At 43.4% G+C, this 20010-nt stretch overlaps 2 protein-coding genes across 5 annotated transcripts in view; one reads left to right on the top strand and one right to left on the bottom strand.

Moving 5' to 3' along the window:
* Window positions 1–11151, top strand: part of angptl2b (angiopoietin-like 2b) — a 56588-nt gene extending 45437 nt beyond the window's left edge. Inside the window, exons 4-5 of the mRNA XM_063073426.1 lie at window positions 3849–4119; window positions 8986–11151. Coding sequence (XP_062929496.1) covers window positions 3849–4119; window positions 8986–9185 — 471 coding nt within the window. The 3' untranslated portion in view covers window positions 9186–11151. The remainder of the gene's footprint in view (window positions 1–3848; window positions 4120–8985) is intronic.
* The window catches only part of LOC134359788 (ras-specific guanine nucleotide-releasing factor RalGPS1-like), a 756496-nt gene that overhangs the window by 397269 nt on the left and 339217 nt on the right, over window positions 1–20010 (bottom strand). The gene's annotated exons all lie outside the window — the stretch shown is intronic.

Raw genomic sequence — 20010 nt, 5'->3', positions numbered from 1 at the left:
GTTAGCACATTGCTGTTACATTGCCATCAGTCTGGGTTCAATTCCCACTGCTGCCTGTAAGGAGCTTGTATGATCTGCTCACGGCTGCATGGGTTTCGTCCAGCTTCCTCCTATTTCCCAGGGATGTACGGGTTAGTGGGTTAATTGGTCATACGGGTGAAATTGGGCAGTGCAGGTTCATTGGGCCAGTAGAGCCTGTTATCGTCCTGCATCTCTAAATAAAAACCATCTTCATTCTACAGAAAGAAAGAAACAATTAGTACCCTAATCCAATGGGTAGACTTACCAGTTGGGGTTTCATCAGTCAAGGTGCCGTACTCTACGGGGCACCAGTGGAAACGTACAAAATCGTAGCTGTAGCAAGTGCTGTTGCTCAATAGAAGGATTTGTAATCTACTGAGGGTGTAGAAAGGCCAAGCATCCAAGGCTGAGAGACAGGGAGGTTTTGGTATTATGACATAAAAAGGAATTTATCGTGGAGCTCTATAAAAGTTGGTTTGGGAACAACAGGATGGGATGGTTTCCTGCTGTATTCTGTGTTTCTATATAACGGTTACAAATACCAAACAGGAGATAAGGCTTGAAGCCAAAGGTCAGATCAGCAATGAACCAACGCACTTTAGGATCATTTGAGAGGAGTCTGCACAATCTTAGAATGGAGTCAAGCCTGCAGGTTTCTCTCTGACTGCAGTCCAAATTATACAAGTTCTTATCACACCATTATTCATTGTGTTTCCTATTCAGCAAGGGCTTAAATTAAAGGAATGAATTTTTTGCTTCGTGCACAGTGGAAAAATGCCATGGCACTTGGCTCACAAGCCTACAATTCACCCTTTAACTTCCAGAGCACATACATCCAATTTGTGGAATCACTCCTGGTAACTACATTCTGGAGTCCAGGTATCATTGCAGTCCATCTGGTCAACAGTCCCACCAAGATCAATGCACTGCTCACACAAATTATTGAAGGATCTCCCCTATTCCCAGCCCAAGGGCCACACTGCAAACACCACAACTGACTTGAGGTATCAAAGTTCAAAGTAAGTTTATTATTAGAGTACATAATGTCAATATATACAACCCCAAAATTTATTTTCTAGTGGGTGTTCACAGTAGAACCGAGAAATATAATAGAATCAATGAAAATCTACTCACAAAGTACCAAACAATGAATTGTGTAAAAGGTGACAACTGTGCAAATACGAAAAATAATAGTATATAATTAATACTGAGAACAAAGAAGGTTCACCAGATTGATTCCTGGGATGGCAGGACTTTCATATGAAGAAAGACTGCATGAACTAGGCTTGTACCCGTTGGAATTTAGAAGATTGAGGGGGGATCTCATTGAAACGTATAAAATCCTAAAGGGATTGGACAGGCTAGATGCAGGAAGATTGTTCCCGATGTTGGGGAAGTCCAGAACGAGGGGTCACAGTTTGAGGATAGAGGGGAAGCCTTTTAGGACCGAGATTAGGAAAAACTTCTTCACACAGAGAGTGGTGAATCTGTGGAATTCTCTGCCACAGGAAACAGTTGAGGCCGGTTCATTGGCTATATTTAAGAGGGAGTTAGATATGGCCCTTGTGGCTATGGGGGTCAGGGGGTATGGAGGGAAGGCTGGGGCAGGGTTCTGAGTTGGATGATCAGCCATGATCATACTGAATGGCGGTGCAGCTCGAAGGGCCGAATGGCCTACTCCTGCACCTATTTTCTATGTTTCTATGTTTCTAACACGAGTTTCAGAGTCCTTGGAAGTGGGCTCACAGGTAGTGTTCAGAGATCAGTTCAGTGTCGAGATGGGTGAAGTTATCCAGGCTGGTTGAGGAGCCAGATGGTTGTAGGGTAATAACTGGTCCTGAACCCGGTGTGGGACTTGAGGATCCTGTACTTCCTTCTCAATGGCAACCATTGTGCCACCATGAGCCATTGTGGCCACTCTCTGTGCGCTGAAGCTTACCAACCACCTCCTGAATAAATCTGTTTTAATTTCTCCATTATCCACAGAAAAGGCCTGATCAAATCGTGTGAATAGGTTCTCACTAGTCGGTCTTTTTACCTGCCCCAGCTTCTCTCTTGACCAGGTGGGGCTGGTCCCAAGCTCCCCTCCAATTCCCATACCAATCTGACTCGGAAATACATTGCACAGACTGGTTGAGTCCCAGTTGCTGGTTCAGTTGGTGATGAGGAAGGCAAACACAATGTCAGTATTTATTTTGAGAGCACTAGAATATAAAAGTGAAGATATAATGCTGAAGCTTTATGACACATTGGTCAGAACACACTTGTAGTATTGTGAACAGTTTGGACCCTTATCTAAGAAAGGATGTGCTGGCGTTGGAGACGGTCCAGAGGAGGTTCACAAGAATGATTCTGGAAATGAAAGGGTTAACATTTGATGGCTTTGGGTCTGTATTCACTGGAGTTTGATAGGTTCTTGACTAGTAAGGGTGTCAGAGGTTACGGGCAGAAGGCAGGAGAATGGGGTTGAGAGGGTTAATATACCAGCCACGATGGAATGGGATAGCAGACTCAATGGGCCGAGTGGCTAAGTCAGCTCTTATCTGGTATGGTGTTATAGACTTTCCCCATTGGCATTGTAAGGTCATTCACCAGGAGGACTGCAGTGGTTTCAGAGGGATTCAGCAGTAACTTCAAGGGCCATGAGGACTAGGCAAGAAATGCTGACCTTGTTGGTGATCCCCAGAATCTGGAAATGGTTAATTTTGAACAATATTCTGCACAACTCTGCTTATTCAAAACAAATTTTGTAAATCCAACATCGCTTTACAATAGACTTATAGGACACTACAGCACTGAAGCAAACCTTCTGGCCCCTCTCGACCTTGTCGAACTGTTATTCTGCCTAGAAACATCGATCCACACTTGGACCATACCCCTCCTATCCATGTACTTCTCCAAGTTTCTCTTAAACCTTGAAATCAAACCTGCATCCGCCAATTCTACTGGCAGCTCGTTCCACACTCACATCAATCTCTGAGTGAAGAGGTTCCACCTCGCATTCCCTTTAAGTATTTTACCCTCCCTGTTAACCTATGGCATCCACTTCCTCGTCTCACTCAACCCCAGTAGGAAAAGCCTGTTTGCATTTACCACACCAAACACAACACAGATGTTGTTAAACTAAATGTATTCATCCTCAAAGATTTCGTTAATTTTTCTTGTGACGTATTCATAACATATATAAAGGTCGTACAATAAATGAGCAGAGAGAGGAAAGAGTTAGTGAGCAATTGTCCTGACTCTATTCAAATAAGAGAGAGTAGGCGTATCTAAGACCATAAGATACAGGAACAAAATTAGGCCATTTGGCCCATCGAGTCCGCTCCACCATTTCATCATGACTGATCCATTTTCCCTCTCTGCACTGGTCTCCTGCCTTCTCCCCGTATCTCTTCATGCCCCGACCAATCAAGAAACTATCAACCTCTGCCTTAAATATACCCAATGACTTGACCTCCACAGCCACCTGTGGCAACAAATTCCATGGGTTCACCACTCTCTGGCTAAACAAATTCTTCCCCATATAATCTCATATAAGAATGTTAACTCCCCGCCAGAATCCTGCAGGTGATACAGGGTTGTTAAACATAGTGTGATGTAGTCTCAATGGAACAAAGAAAGCTCATTGGAATGTAACTGAAATTACTTTAAGGCAGTTGGGTCTGTTATCTTATTAAGTGGCTGATTCTTGCAATGGGGTATATAAGGTTTGTCTTCTGTTATTTGTTTTCAGCCTTCCCCAAGGGAAAATTATTCATAAGCATCTAGTAGCAAGTTGAACTTGTGTTATATGAGTTTCATGTCTTTCCAATGCTTTATCACAGCAAGGGTTTGGAAACATCGATGGCGAGTATTGGCTGGGTCTGGAAAACATCTACTGGCTAACAAACCAAGGAAATTACAAGCTGCTTATCACCATGGAGGACTGGCAAGGCCGCAAGGTATTTGCAGAATACGCCAGCTTTAGGCTGGAGCCAGAGTCTGACAACTACAAGCTTCGGGTGGGCCGTTACCATGGCAACGCTGGAGATTCCTTCACCTGGCACAATGGAAAACAGTTCACTACACTGGACCGGGACCGCGATGCCTACACAGGTAAAGGCACAGCCATAGCCGTGGCCAGAAGTCACTGCGGTAACTTGGTTCTCTCCCCTAATTCAGAAGGGTGAGACCCTGTCTGGGAGACTGGCACAGAAATTACGCCCAGCACCACTCAACTAAGACCATAGGTCATAGTTAAAAGGTGAAAGGTGAAAGATCTAAGGGGGAACTTCTTTACTTAGAGGGTGGTGCGAATGTGGATCAATCTGGCAGTAGATGTGGATCCGAGTGTGATTTCAACATTTAAGAGAAATTTAGAGATGTACATGGACAGGAGGGGTATGGGCAATTATGGTTGACGAGACGAGGCAGAATAACAGTTTGTCGTGGCCTGGATGGGCCGAATGGCCTGTTTCTGTGCTGCAGTTCTCTACGACTCTACGACCTAACCTCATATACCTTTGAATAACAAAATCCTCATTCTCATTCTAAAACTGATATGGTGCTAACTGTCACTAGCAGGAGAAAGTTCTAAACTTTGGGCATCATTATATATACAGAAGTGTTTCCAATTTTCACCGCTGAGAGGTCTGGCTCTAATCTGCAGACTCTGTCCACAGTCCAACCAGTGGGATACCCATCATATGAAAAATCTCAGCCAATTCACCCTTCCACCTCCAGAGTAGGTGGTCCAGAGTCTATCTTGTGGAATCGCTCCTGGTAACGACCTCCTGGATATCCAGATATCACTTTTGTAAATCTGTTCAACATTCCCACCAAGCCCAATGCATCTTTCACATTCTGAGGCCAAGCTGCTCATAGTAGCTCGGGTTTGATTTAACCCAAACTTTGCAGTGCTATGACATCTGCAGGGATTTTATATCTAGAGCACTTTATGCATGGTACTTAAGTTCTAAAAGCCAACAATTCCACTTAATCCCTCTCACTTTCGATACCATCTAGGACATTATAATGGTGGATGGAAATTGGACCACTGGATCTCCTTGAACCAACACTGCTTCCACCTTCTCACCATCATTAAAGTTTGCTACCTTCACAGTCCAAAATTCATGCCAACTCTGAAATCCATTATTTATTTACTTATTGGGATACAGTATGGAACAGGCCCTTCTGGCCCTATGAGCTGCACTGCCCAGCAATCCCCAATTTAGTCCCAGCATAAATAACCATATAACCATATAACAATTACAGCATGGAAACAGGCCAATCTCGGCCCTTCTAGTCCGTGCCGAACTCTTACTCTCACCTAGTCCCACCGACCTGCACTCAGCCCATAACCCTCCATTCCTTTCCTGTCCATATATCTATCCAATTTAACTTTAAACGACAACATCGAACCTGCCTCAACCACTTCTGCTGGAAGCTCGTTCCACACAGCCACCACTCTCTGAGTAAAGAAATTCCCCCTCATGTTACCCCTAAACTTTTGCCCTTTAACTCTCAACTCATGTCTTCTTGTTTGAATCCCCCCACTCTCAATGGAAAAAGCCTATCCACATCAACTCTATCAATCCCCCTCATAATTTTAAACACCTCTATCAAGTACCCCCCCAACCTTCTACGCTCCAAAGAATAAAGACCTAACTTGTTCAACCTTTCTCTGTAACTTAGGAGATGAAACCCAGGCAACATTTTAGTAAACAACAGGAATTCTGCAGATGCTGGAAATTCAAGCAACACACATCAAAGTTGCTGGTGAACGCAGCAGGCCAGGCAGCATCTGTAGGAAGAGGTGCAGTCGACGTTTCGGGCCGAAGGTCCTGATGAAGGGTCTCGGCCTGAAACGTCGACCGCACCTCTTCCTACAGATGCTGCCTGGCCTGCTGCATTCACCAGCAACTTTGATGTGTGTTGCAACATTTTAGTAAACCTCCTCTGCACTCTCTCAATTTTATTGACATCTTTCCTACAATTCGGTGACCAGAACTGTACACAATACTCCAAATTTGGCCTTACCAATGCCTTATACAATTTCAAAATTACATCCCAACTCCTATACTCAATGCTCTGATTAATAAAGGCCAGCATACCAAAAGCTTTCTTCACCACCCTATCCACATGAGATTCCACCTTCAGGAAATCCAGCAATCTACTCCGTTAGATTAACTGTAATCTAAAGGTAGCCTTAAACTCTGGAAACTTGCTTTCAAGTTTATTGACTTAATCACAGGACAATTTACAATGTCCAATTAACCTACTGACTGGCAACACACATCAAAGTTACTGGTGAACGCAGCAGGCCAGGCAGCATCTCTAGTAATCTCTTACTAGCTCTTCCTTCAGTTAGTCCTGACGAAGGGTCTCGGCCTGAAACGTCGACTGTACCTCTTCCTAGAAATGCTGCCTGACCTGCTGCGTTCACCAGCAACTTTGATGTGTGTTGCTTGAATTTCCAGCATCTGCAGAATTCCTGTTGTTTGCGAACCTACTGACTGGTACATCTTTGGACTGTGGGAGGAAACTGGAGCACCCAGATAAACTCACATGGAACAAACTCCTCAGAGGCAGCAGCGGGAATTGAACCCTGGTCACTGGTACTTGAAAGCGTTGTGCTAAACACTATGCTACAGTGGCACCCCGGTTTGCCACAGATCAGACCACTTCGTATTCTCATGCTTCCAGTTAGCATCCTTACATTGGCTGCCTATTTTTTTATACGACTGGCACAAGGCTTCCACTACAGTATGACCCTAAATCTTAATACAATTTAGTAAGGTCTCTCATTGAAAGCATGACTCCAGGGAAACAATATATTTTCTACCCTGAAAAGTTACAACTTAACATACACAAAATGCTGGAGGAACTCAGCAGGTCAGGCAGCATCTATGGAAGTGAATAGCTAGTCGAAGTTTCAGGCCAAGACCCTTCTTCAGGACTGGGAATGAAGGGGAAGATGTCAGAATAAAAAGGTGGGGGGGAGGGGAAGGAGTCTAGCTGGAAGGTGATAGGTGAAGCCAGGTGGGCGAGAAAGGTCAAAGGCTGGAGAGAAAGAAATCTGATTGGAGAGGAGAGTGGACCATTGGGGAAAGAGAGGGAGAAGGGGATCCGGGGGGGAGTAATAGGCAGGTGAGGAGAGGTAAAAGGTCAGAGTGGGGAATATGGGGGGGAGGGGGGAGTTTTGTTCACCAAAAATTCATAGCATCAGATTAGAGGGCACCCAGACGGAACATAAGGCCTGGCTCCTCCACTCTGGGGGTGACCTCATCTTGGCACAAGAGGAGGCCATGGATTGACATGTTGGAACAGGAATGGGAATAGGAATTAAAATGTTCGGCCTCCGGGAAGTCCTGCTTGTGGCGGATGGAGCGGAGATGCTCGAGAGTATTTTTTTTAAAAACGGAACAGAAATATTTAAGGCATACATAATTGTTTACTTCCTGGAAATATCCTACACATTGAAGCACAAGACTATGAGTGGACCTGACAGGGAGGATACTGTGAAAGATGTTTCTGATAGGTAAGCAGAGAGTTTATCTCTCTCTGCTTTTGACCCCAGTTCTGAAACTGGGGTCAAGATGTCAGTTTAAGAGATGATCTGCTTCAAGACATGCAGGGGTTTATTTTTTCTCTTTAGAGTGTCATCAAAATTCTGCACCCAGATATCTGTGAGTCCATTCAATGACTCTGGTAAAATACTAGTATAGCATTGACTTCTGGTCACCGCATTACAGGAAGGATTTCAAGAGGGTATAGGACAGATTTACCAGGATACTGCCTGGATTAGAGGTATTTGCTATAAGGCAGGGGTTTCCAACATGGGGTCCATAGACCCCTTGCCTAATGGTCTTGGTCCATGGCACAAAAAAAGTTGGGAACCCCTACTATAAAGAGAGATTGGACAAACTGTGTTGTATTCTCTGCAGAGGTAAAGGCTGAGGGGAAACCTGATGGAAATTTATAAGATTACCAGAGACATCGATAAAGTAGACAGCTGGTACCCTTTACCCCAGTGTTACGAAGTCCAATATAAGAGAGTACGCATTTAAGGTGAGACCAGGTAATTTCAAAGGCGATGCGAGGGATATGTATTTGTTTTTATAAAGCACAAAACATGGGTGCCTAGAGTGTGCTGCCAGAATTGGTGGTGGAGGCAGAGACAATAAAAGATTTTAAGAGGCTCTTATATAAAGCACATGAATGTGAGAGAGTCAAAGGATATGGGCATTGTGCAGTCAGAAGGGATTTGTTTGGTTAGGCGGTAAATTAGTTCACAGCACAACATAATGACCCATGGGCCTGTTCCTGTGCTGTACTGCTGGACCATAAGACCTAGGTTCAGACTTAGGCCATTCGGCCCATTGTGTATCTCTGCCATTCTTTCATGGCTAATTTATTGTCCCTCTCTGTCCCCCACTCTCCTGCCTTCTCCCCATAACCTTTGGCACCCTTAACTAAGAGCCTATCAACATCCGTTTAAGTATGCCCAATGACTTGGCCTCCACAGCCATCCGTGGCAATGAATTGCACAGATTTGCCACCCTCTGACTAAAGAAATTCCTCATTGTCTCTGTTCTAAAGGGACATCCTTGTATTCTGAGGCTGTGCCCACGGGTCCTAGACTCCCCCACTATAGGAAACATCCTTTCCATTTCCACTCTATCGAGGCTTTTCAATATTCGACAGGGTATTAATTAGATTCACCCTCATTCTTCTAATCTCCATCAAGTACAGGCCCAGAGCCATCATACACTCCCCACACATTAACCCTTTCATTCCTGGGATCTTTTTCTATACCTCTGCCTTTAAGGCCAATTCGGCCGGAGTAAATGAAGGGTCTGAAGTGCAGGTAGGAAAGAGTGGAGTTGAGTTCAGGATATGAATGAATGGTAGAGAAGACTTCATAGCCAAGTCCTGTTCCTACTTTGGATGTCAGCGTAATGCATCACATTGTCTTTGCAGGGAACTGTGCGCACTACCAGAAAGGTGGCTGGTGGTACAATGCCTGTGCCCATTCAAATCTGAATGGCGTCTGGTACCGTGGAGGACATTATCGCAGCAAATACCAGGACGGTGTGTACTGGGCAGAATTCAGGGGAGGTGCCTACTCCCTCAAGACAGTGATCATGATGATTCGACCCAACCCCAATACTTTCCACTGAAACAAACTGGAGTCCGGTCCTCAAGCATTGGGAAGCAGAACTGACTAGTGCCCTGTATATGAAATCAGCCTTACAACAATTTATATAACAAGCTGTGCTTATTCCTCAAGACAAAAAGAATACTGTCTATGTATTTATTTCCTACAACATAAGAAGTTATGTCATGTAAGCAAACTTTTTTTTCTCCTTGCATAACAGCAATTGCTGGTAAAAATGCTGAATTCAGATATGTGCTTAAAAATCGTCTTTAAAAACATGGTACTAAAAATAAATTACTTGTGTTTGGGAGGTTATTTTTGCTAACACCAGAATGAAATACTTGTTTGGGACAGCAGTTGGCAAACTTGCGATTGGCATGCGAGGAATACGTGAGGTGCCAGTACTGATTAGGTGCAGAAGGACGCCTGTTACAATGGGAGAACCATTTCATGGGAACGAAAGCTCATATTGACTGAAAGCCACCTTCTGTCAAAGTAAACTGCCAACCCTTGATCTTGTAGAATTTCAGGATCTGAATCATGATGTAAATTTTGACGCAGGAATGGAGCTCTGATGGTTCTATGGGTATATTAATTCCTGTAGGCATCACCTCTGAGAATTTCCACAGTTAACGTGTCTCCTTAGACTGTAAAATGAGAGTGTGCTTCTAAATTTGTTATGGATATAACTGTTAACAAATAAAAAATGCTCAAGTCTGCCAAAGCCAATTTATCCCCAAACTTGCTCAATAATGAGATTTAGATTCAGATTTATTTATCGTGTGTATATCGAAACATACAGTGAAACGCATCGTTTGCATTAACAGCCAACACACCTAAGGATGTACTTGGGATAGCCCACAAGTGTTGCCACACCTTCTGACACTAACCTAGCGCACCCACAATACTCAGCAGAACAACACAGAACACAAGAAGCAACAACAAGCCCCAGCTGATCTTTGCTTCCAACAGCCACTCTCAGGCATAAACCTCCAGTGTTATTATGAATGAAGAAACTATTTTATTAAGTTGAGAAATGAATCATAGATGCTGATCTTTAGAACTCAATATAGCAATCTTTCTACATATATTGGGAAATTCATTTTTTTTAACATGTAAATAATTCCCAATTGGTAAGCCTGGAAGGTTTGCCCCAGGAACATTACAGGGTACTGTTAACATTCTTTAAACAAACTATTTCAGATTACACCACAGGACAATGATGTCACAGTCTTCACATAGAGAAAAGGATTACCATTGTAAGAAAAGCACTTGAACCCTGAAATTCCACGTGGGATATCAGCAAACAAATATATAATGAGCCAGATGTCCCCGTGTTACAAACGTACTGAAATCAACCCCTTTATTTTAAAGTGTGCAGGCCGTCCCTTTAAAACAGGGGTTTCCAACCTTTCTTACGCCATGGACCCCGACCATTAATCGAAGGGTCTGTGGACCCGAGGTTGGGAACACCTGCTCCAAAATAAAGAGACAAGCATACTTCAGGCAAATACATTAGTCACCACAAAGGAATATTCCACCTCAAACTATCTAAACTTTTCTTTCATTTTCAGAAATATTGTTAATGTTGCAGCTTAGAATCTCACTGAGAAGAAGGGGAATTTTTTTGTCTGTTTGTGAATGTTTGTATACTAATTTTCCAACTTACGTCCATTTAAGTCGATGAATCTTACATAGGTATTAAAAGTTACAAACCCAGAGAGGTGTTTCAGTTGGTACAGAGCTGGTTAAAGCAATACACACCATTATTATTTATACAGATACTTACGGTACATAATAACATGTCTTGTATGTTCTGTTGTGTACAGCTCCTCTGTGTGTTAGTAACTGTAACAGTTGTAAAATTCAGTTCGTGAATCCAACTTTGAGCCTTCATTGTCAAGTTTGAAAAGCAGGTGTCATTTGTAACAGTGTTTTGACAGTTCCAGTATAACCATTAACAGCTGCAATAAACTGACTTAAACCACCATTGCTAGTATTATTTGCAGTGACCCTCAGTAGATCGTATTATTGTCCAACCCTGGATGGGTGCGCCAAGGTCAACATCAAATGGCAGCCTCTCGGTCTGTGTTTTATTCCTACATTGAACATGAGCATCACTGGTCAGGATGGCATTTGTCATCCATCCCTGGCTTCCTTTGAAGTGCCAGCTTTGTGACTTCAGTGCACAATTAAGAGCCAGTCAGATTGTACAAAGTTCAAAGTACATTTATTATCAAAGTATGTGCACATTATACAACCTCGAGGTTCATCTCCTTACAGTCAACCACAAAACAAGATACCCAAAAGAACCTATTAAAAATGACAAACACCCAATGTGCACAGAGAGAGAGAGATAAAAAAAACAAATCATGCAAACAATAAAAGGTAGGCAAATAGCATTTAGAAGGAAAGTGAGTCCTCAGGCACGAAGCCCGGAATAACCTCAGCCTCAGCTCATTGTTAGACCAGGAGTTTCATTCGGGCCAAGGTGAGTAAGCATGGTACATTTCCATAAGTACATTAGTCAACCTACAATGTTTTCATAACAATCCATGGTTGTCATTATGATTAATATTGTTTTACTCCACATTTTAATTATAGGTATTTGAATTCAAAATTGTATTGACAGAAACAAACAAAAAGTGCTGGTAACACTCAGTAGACTACACGAAATCTGTGAAAGAGAAACAGCGTCAATGTCTGGAATGGAACCCCTTTGTGCGAACTTTAGACAAAGGTTCTCGGACCTGAAATGTTGACTCCATCTCTCTTCCCACAGATAAGGCCTGACCTGCTGGGTATTTGGGTGTCTCTACTTCAGTATTTCAGCCCTTGCAGTGTTCAAAGGTCCAATTTAATGTCAGAGAAATGTATACAATATACATCCCGAAATGCTTTTTCTTCACAAACATCCACAAAAACAGAGAAGTGCCCCAAAGAATGAACAACAGTTAAACGTGAGAAGCCCAAAGTCCCCCCCCAGATCCCCTCTCCCGCGCGTAAGCAGCAGTGAGCAACAATCCCCCCTCCCCCCACCAGCCAAAAAAAAGTGCATCGGTACCATCACCGAGCCCAAGCGTGTGCTAAGCAATAGCAAAGTCACAGACTAAAGTTACCCCAAGGCTTCACATTTCATCCAACATTCGACAAACCATAGGTTCTCTCTCTCCCTGACAAGGGAGAGGGAGGTGTCCCCGATTTTCACAGTGAGCAGGAGGCATGACTACAACCCGCTGGTTTACAAAGTCCGTTTCGTCCCTTTTTTTGAGCTCTGTGTCCGAAGATCGCAAAGACCTCAGGTCTTCAGGCCCACGGCAAAAGATTTTCCGGCTCCCTAATGACACCAGTCTCCTGCCATGACACCAACCCTCCAACCCTCCATCCGCTCACCTCCAGAGCCCCGAGGCTTCCAAACACAAGCAAGACTCTCAGGCCAGTGTTTTTGTTTTGCACACATTTTCTTAGGTTTAGTGAATATTTCTATGACAACATTTATGTAGTATAGTTAATGTTACAAAAACTTCCTAGAATTATTAGTCACATCCATGCTAACCTTTTTATCCACCCACACTAATCCAACTCCAAGAGGACCACAACCTTGTTGTTTGGAAGCTCGCGTGCCTCAATAACCCAGAGAGCTATATTGGTTGGAGTCAGGGCTTGATGCTTGGCCTCTTGATAGGGTCACACTGCCAAAAAGGTCAAAGAGTGGAGGCCAGGTTAAGCATGTTCCACTGGTCCTCCAGGTTCAGGGGTTCAGCTCAGGGCTAACAACCCTGGCTGGTTTAACAAAACTGTCACAGAAACAGCAATGAAGAGTCCTTCTAGAGCGGAGTACGATGGCAGTCCTGAGTCTTCAGTCTTCACTTGGGATCTGCAGAACTAACAGTGGTGAAAACTGAGGGGAAGCTACTGACATGATGAAGGAAGTCCTGAATACCAACAGAGACGTAGGACCATCACTGTTGCCAGTGTAGCAGACAGTAAGTACACTAATCCTATTTGCACACATCAGGTCCATATCCTCATCAGCCTTAACAATTCAAGAGTCTATTTAAATGTCCCTTAAACATAGTAATTGTGTCCAATTTCACCACCTTTCGTGGTTTTTCATTGATTCCATTGTATTTCTTCATTCTATCGTGAATGCCCACAAGAAAAAGAATCTCTGGGTAGTATATAGTGACATTTACATACTTTTATAATAAATTTATTGTGAACTTCTGAACCTTTTCTAGCAGCACGTTCCGGATATCAACCACTCTAAGTGTAAAAGTTTTCCCTCTACATCTCTTTTTTAAATGTTACCATCTCGCTTGACACCTGTGTTCTCTTGTTGTTGATACCCTTATGATGCGATAAAGATTTGACTATCTACTCTACCTAGGCCTCTCATAGTTTTACACACACCTACAGTACTGTGCAAAAGTCTAGATACTGTAGCTAGGGGGCCTAAAACTTTGGCACAGTGCTGTATTTGTCAACATGGAGTGGAGAGAGAGTTTATAAATCTGGTGGGAGCAAAGGATAGTGGGAATGGTGAGGGTGAAGTGCTGCGGGAGGGGTGTGGGGCAGGTGCCAGAGGAGTGCCAGGGGTGGGGGGTTGGCACGGGTATAGACACATCCAGCCCTGAGACACCAGGCAAGCTCATTTGATTTCAAACAACTGGTCCATTGATCAGTACAGAGTGTGTCTCTGGTGATCCCTGCTCCCTCCCCTCTCTCTTCCCCTTTTCCCAACCATGATTCCCCTCTCTCTGCCCCCTTCCCACTTTCAGTCCACAATAAGGACCCATATCAGAATCAGGTTTATCATCGCTCACATATGCCATAAAATTTGTGTTTTTTTGCGGCAGCAGTACAGTGCAATAAATAGGGGCAGCCATGGTAGCATAGTGGTTGTTGTTCTGTGGCAGCAGTATAGTGCAAGGCATTAAAAGATATATATACCTTGTTAAGTATTTGAGGAGGTTGCTGGTCACCTGCTAGAACTCTAGCAAACACTTTACAGTACAGGCAACTTGAGTTCAATTTCCGCTGCTCCCTGTAAGGAGTATGTACTGTATGGTCTCCCCGTGACCATGTGGGTTTCCTCCAGGAGCTCCAGTTTGCTCCCACTGTCCAAAGACATACTGGTAAACTGCACTGTGATTAAGCTCAGGTTAAATCAGGGATTGCTGGGCGAATAGATAAATAAAATCACTACAGTACCGTGTAAAGATCTTAGGCGTCCTAGCTACATCCTGAGACTTCTGCACAGTACAGTATCAGCTCATCCCTCTTCCTCCTTCAGGGAAAACAAGTCCAGCCTATATAATCTTCCCCCTTAACTGAAGTCCTTCAATCCAGACACCATGGTGGTGAACCTCTTCTGTATTCTCTCCAAAACAACCACATCCTTCCTACAGTGCGGTGAACAGTGTTCTGTGAAGTTTCAACATAATAATCCAATTTTTATACTCCATGTCCTGTCCTACGAAGGCAATCATCCTACCTACCTTATTCATCTTCCTACCTACCAGTACTTTGTAAAAGTTGCAATGTAGCATCCAAATCTTTAAGTGCTATAGCCTGACCTATGAAGACAAGCATGCCACATGCCTTCTTTCTCTTCCTATCTGCCTATACTCCATTTTCAAAGAACTAAACACTTCAGTTCAAAGTTCGAAGTATAAAGTACATATATGTCATCATATACTACCCTGAAATACATTTTCTTGCAAGCATACTCAATAAATCCAAGAACCATAATAGAGTTCATGAAAGACCACACCACCAGGTCAAACAGCCAGTGTGCAAAAGACAACATCTGTACAAATACAAAAGAAGAAGAAAAAATAATAATAATAATAATAAATAAATGAGAAATAAATATCAAGAACATGAAATGAAGAGTCCTTGAATATGAGTCTATAGGTTGTGGGAACAGTTCAGTGATGGGGTGAGTGAAGTTGAGTGAAGAGAGACCCCCATGTCAGTCTGCTCATTAACATTCTTTCTCACCACTTGCCCCCCCCCCCCCCCGGCTTTTAACTTTATTGCCTCTATTCAACTTTCCAAGATGTATCACCTTGTACTTGTGGGGAATAAACTCCTTTCCAAACCTGCTCACAACGCCATAGCGACACCCACCAGCAGCCCATAAAATTTTCATTGCCCAGGAGCTCAGAAGAAGAGGGGGCTGCCAAAGAATTGGAATAGGTTCATTATTGTCATGTGTACCGAAAAAGAGTGAAACCCTTGTCGAAAAAGAGTGAAACCCTTGTCTTGCATACTGTTCATACAGATCGAATCTGTATACAGTGCATTGAGGGAGAAGAAGGTAAAACAAGAATAGAACATAGAAAGAAGTGCAGAACAAATACACCTCTTCCCCGAGATTAATAGTTAAATACTTAAGACTAGTAGCCAGACAGTTGGATTACACACTGTACGTGGAGGCAGGATTTCATATTCTACCCTGGGAATTTAATTTTAAAGATTAAAAAGAAAAAGATTAACTTTATTCGTCATTGGAACCTCAAAACACATAGTGAAATGCACCATTTGTGTCAATGACCAACTCAGGCTATGGATGTGCTGGGACAGTTCGCACGCTTCCATGCTAGCCCTAACTTGTACGCAACTGGAAGATCGGAGGAAACTGGAGCATCCCGAGGAAACCCACGTGGTCTCAGGGAGAAGGAAACTCCTCGTGTACAGTGGCAGGAGTTGCAATCAAGCTGCTGGCACAGTAACAGCGTTACACTAATCACTACGCTACTGTGCAAGTAAAGTTTGGTGTTTACACACTAATATCGGTAATGGTGGCGGTTAAAAGCATGTCTGGTTTTCTAATATCCCTGAAGGAAAAGAAACCTACCATCCTTATTCAGTTGGACCTGTGACTCCAAATCCACGATGATGTTGCTTCTGGTCAACTGCCCTCTTAACCAGCCTGGTTCAGGAAGCTGCTCTGAGGAAGCAAAACGATTGCCTTCCCGTGGATAAGCAGAAAACTAAGAGCCAAAGTGGTAAAAGCTGACAGAATTAATAGAGCTACAAATCAAGTCAGGAACCTAGAACATGCTGCCAGGGGAAATGCTGGAAGCAGAGATGAAAACAATGTTTAAAAGGTAGCTAGACAAATACATGAACTGGCAGGGATTTGTATTCGTTTTCCTTGGACTGTCGGGGGCTGAGAGGAGAACTCACAGGAATTTTCAAAATTAGAAAAGGCACAGATAGGGTAGATAGAATCTTTGTTCCATGGGATAAAAGTGTCAAATACAAGAAAAGTACATTTAATGTCCAAGAGCGTTAAAAGATTAGCTTTAGTTGTCACGTGTATATTGAAGCATACAGTGAAAATCGTCGAAAATGTGTGTCAACCACCAACGCATTCTGAAGATGCCCCACAAGTGTCACCACACTTCTAGCACCAACACAGCATGCCCACAACTCGCTAACCCTTACCCGTACGCCTTTTGGAATGTGGGAGGAAACCGGAGCACCCAGAGGAAACCAATGTAGTCACAGAGACAAAGTACAAACTTCTTACAGGCAGTGGTGGGAATTGAACCGTACTTGTATATCGGAGGCACTGTAAGACAATTGTGCTAACCGCTACACTACCACGCCCCCCACTAAAGAAGATGAAAATTCAAGGGAGATATTTGTAGCAAGTTTTTGTTTAAACACAGTGTCAGGTGCTTGGGATAGGCTGCCAGAGTAGTGGTGGAAGCAGATACGATAGTTATGTTTAAGAAACATTTAGATGGGCTTAGGTATATCAAAGTCAAAGTAAGCTTATTATTAATGTACATACAGTACACGTCACCATATACATCTCAGAGATTCATTTTCTTGTGGGCATACTCAGCAAATCTATAGAATAGTAACTATAAAAGGTTCGAAGAAAGATCTACCTGAGTGAAGAAGACAACAAACTGTGCAAATGCAAATATAAATAAATAGCTATAAATAATGAGAACCTGAGATAATGAGATAAAGAGTCCTTAATGTGAAATCATATAGGAACAGGGAACATCGCGATATGGATCATGTACAGGCAGAAGAGAGTCGTTTAATTTGACATTACGTTTGACACAGACACTGTGGGCCAAGGGGCTTGTTCTTTGTGCTGTACTGTTCTAAGTTCTATGAATGGAGGAACAGGAGCCACATGCAGACAGATGGGATTCGTTTGGATTGGCATTGTCTCGGCACAGACGCTATGGGCCAAAGAGCCAGTTCCTGAGCTGTTCCATGGTAAATAATTGTGAATGATGCTGACTTTCCTGTCGGAATGTTAAAGCAGGGCTAGCTTTGCCAGGATATTCCAAACAGCAATGACCACACTCCAGAGTCCCTGGGAAGTATACTGCATTCATAAAACACAAGCTCCTCAACAAACAAGGGGGAGAAACAAACACTGAAGACGCACAGGGAAGTGCTACATGACCACTGACCCGCATCACAATGAGCACTGAAATGTTTGACAGGGCATTTTGTACTGCTGCCAAATGAGCCCCTGGCACTGACTTCAATCGTTTCCAGGATCCTCTGCTCTCCTAGCAGTCACCAGGGTTACACTTGTCTAGAGCCTGAAGTGAGCGTCAAAGTACCCGCCATAATGTGCGAGACACTAAGATGCACCCAATCGCCAACAGGCAATTTCTGTGAGACTTCTTACACAAACTGCAAAATCCATAGACCTCACAGGCACAATGAATAGAGCCATAGAGCGATACAGTGCAGAAACAGGCCCCTCAGCCCAATTCATCCAGGCTGACCACGCAGACTCTTCCTCTGGAGTCTCATACTGCCCTCTGCATGAAGAAGTTGCCACTCAGGTCTCTTTTAAATCTTTAACGTCTCACCTTAAACTTATATTTTAGTTCCTCTTTCCCGAGGAAAAAGACTATGAACATTTACCCAATTTCTTACCCTCATGATTCTAATACTCCTCTATAAGGTCATCACTCAATCTCCTACACTCCAAGGAATAAACTCTTACCCTATCCAAACTTGACTGATAACTCAGGCCCTCGAGTCCTGGCAGCAACCTCATAAATCTTCTTTGTACTCTTTCCAGTTCAGTGATGACTTTCCTCTAACAGCATGTCGAAAACTGTACTCAATTGTCCTTGTGTGGCGTCACCAACATTTTTTAGACAAAAACATGCAATAATGAGGGGTACACAAAACTTACTACAATATGATAACCATTATCTACAAAACACTCAAGCCACTGAGGGGCCCAGTGTCCTCAGAACTCTCCCACTGGGCCCATAGAAACAGGGTACTCCTTCTCCAAGGGCTGGACACGTACATAACCCCAGAAGAGAGGCAGATAGTCAGCTCTGGTAGGGCTCTCAGCTGCCTGTTGCCTGGACCTGTGAACGGCCAGCAGGGGAGACCCAAGAGCAGACGAACCAGGAGATCCCCTGAGCACCCCACCCCAATCCGTACTGGGTAGAGCGGGCCGAAGTCCAGGCAGATTTTGAGGAGTGGCCCCTTCAGATACTCAAAATGGAGGCCACAACATCTTACACTTAATGCATACATGGTATATCATCTCCTTCCAACTGCAATGTTACATTGCAGCTCATATACCCTGTGCCGTGACAGGCCGCAGGCCAGCATGCCAGATGCCTTCCTTATCTTTCTGACTATGGAATGAGCTCATTTGTGTTCAGAAGGAGTTGAAGTTTGACCATACTTCACAGTTACATGCACTGTAAACTAAACACACTCTGCATGCAGTTCACCAGCAGCTGGAATAAATCACACGGCTAACAGATCGTGTACAATCACATTGTGTATTAAAGGCAAAGGAAACACAAATATAGTTGATGATATGGTTGAAAAATAAAATGGGCAAAATGGCTGAGACAAGTGTAAGCTTTAGCTGTCACGGCCTGGAACTTGTTACTCAACTTCAACACAAGTCCTCTCCATTCCGACCGCGTTGGTTTTTCACCTGTTCAGATCAACACCAGAAATCAAACCACTCGCATTTTACAAGTAAATTCCTTCTATTTGGCAATAGGCTCCCACTGATCCCAATAGCCTACTTAGGAATGCCATGAAGAAAAAACTGATACTTACTGGTGTTACAGCAAGTGACTTAAAGACTACAAACACGAGAAAGTCTTTAGATGCTGAAATCTAAGGCAACAGGTACAAAACACTGGAGAAACTCAGCAGGTCAGGCAGCATCTGTGGAAAAGAGTAAACAGTCGATGTTTCAGTCCTGGAGGGTCTTAGCCAAAAGGTCAGCTGTTTACTCTTTTCCATTGCTGCTGCCTGACCTGCTGAGTCCCTCCAGCATCTTGAGTGTGTTGCTTTGACTTAAAGTTTAGCTTTATTTATCACGTGTGCATCAAAACATCAAATGAAATGTGTCATTTTGCACCAACGGGCCAACGCAGTCGGATGATGTGCTGGGGGCAGCCGGTGAGCATCGCAATGCATCTGGCATCAACACAGCATGCCCACAACCTACTAACTCTAACTCATATCTCTTTGCAATGCTATATAACCCCATCTTTTTTAAAGCACAGTGGGAGCTTGATAAAAGGAATATGTCAAGGAAAGTTTGCGTTGGCAATTAGCTGGAATATACCTTTGGAAAGAAGAAAATGGAAATTATGTGGATTGATTCAATGTTCTGCTACTTGATTCAAGCTTCCTCAGTCAGAAATATCAGCTGCAGTATATCTTAAAAGGCCAAGCTTAGAAGGTTGAAGGGCATTTCATTATTGCTATGATCAGATTACAGATTAGCTTTATTTGGCAAGTACCTCAAAATTTAGAGCAAAATGCATCGTTTGCATCAAATCAGATCAGCCAGGATTGTC

The sequence above is a fragment of the Mobula hypostoma genome, chromosome 21 (genome assembly GCF_963921235.1).
Source record: "Mobula hypostoma chromosome 21, sMobHyp1.1, whole genome shotgun sequence".
Lineage (NCBI taxonomy): Eukaryota > Metazoa > Chordata > Chondrichthyes > Myliobatiformes > Myliobatidae > Mobula > Mobula hypostoma.
This window is presented reverse-complemented; position numbering and strand designations above follow the sequence as displayed.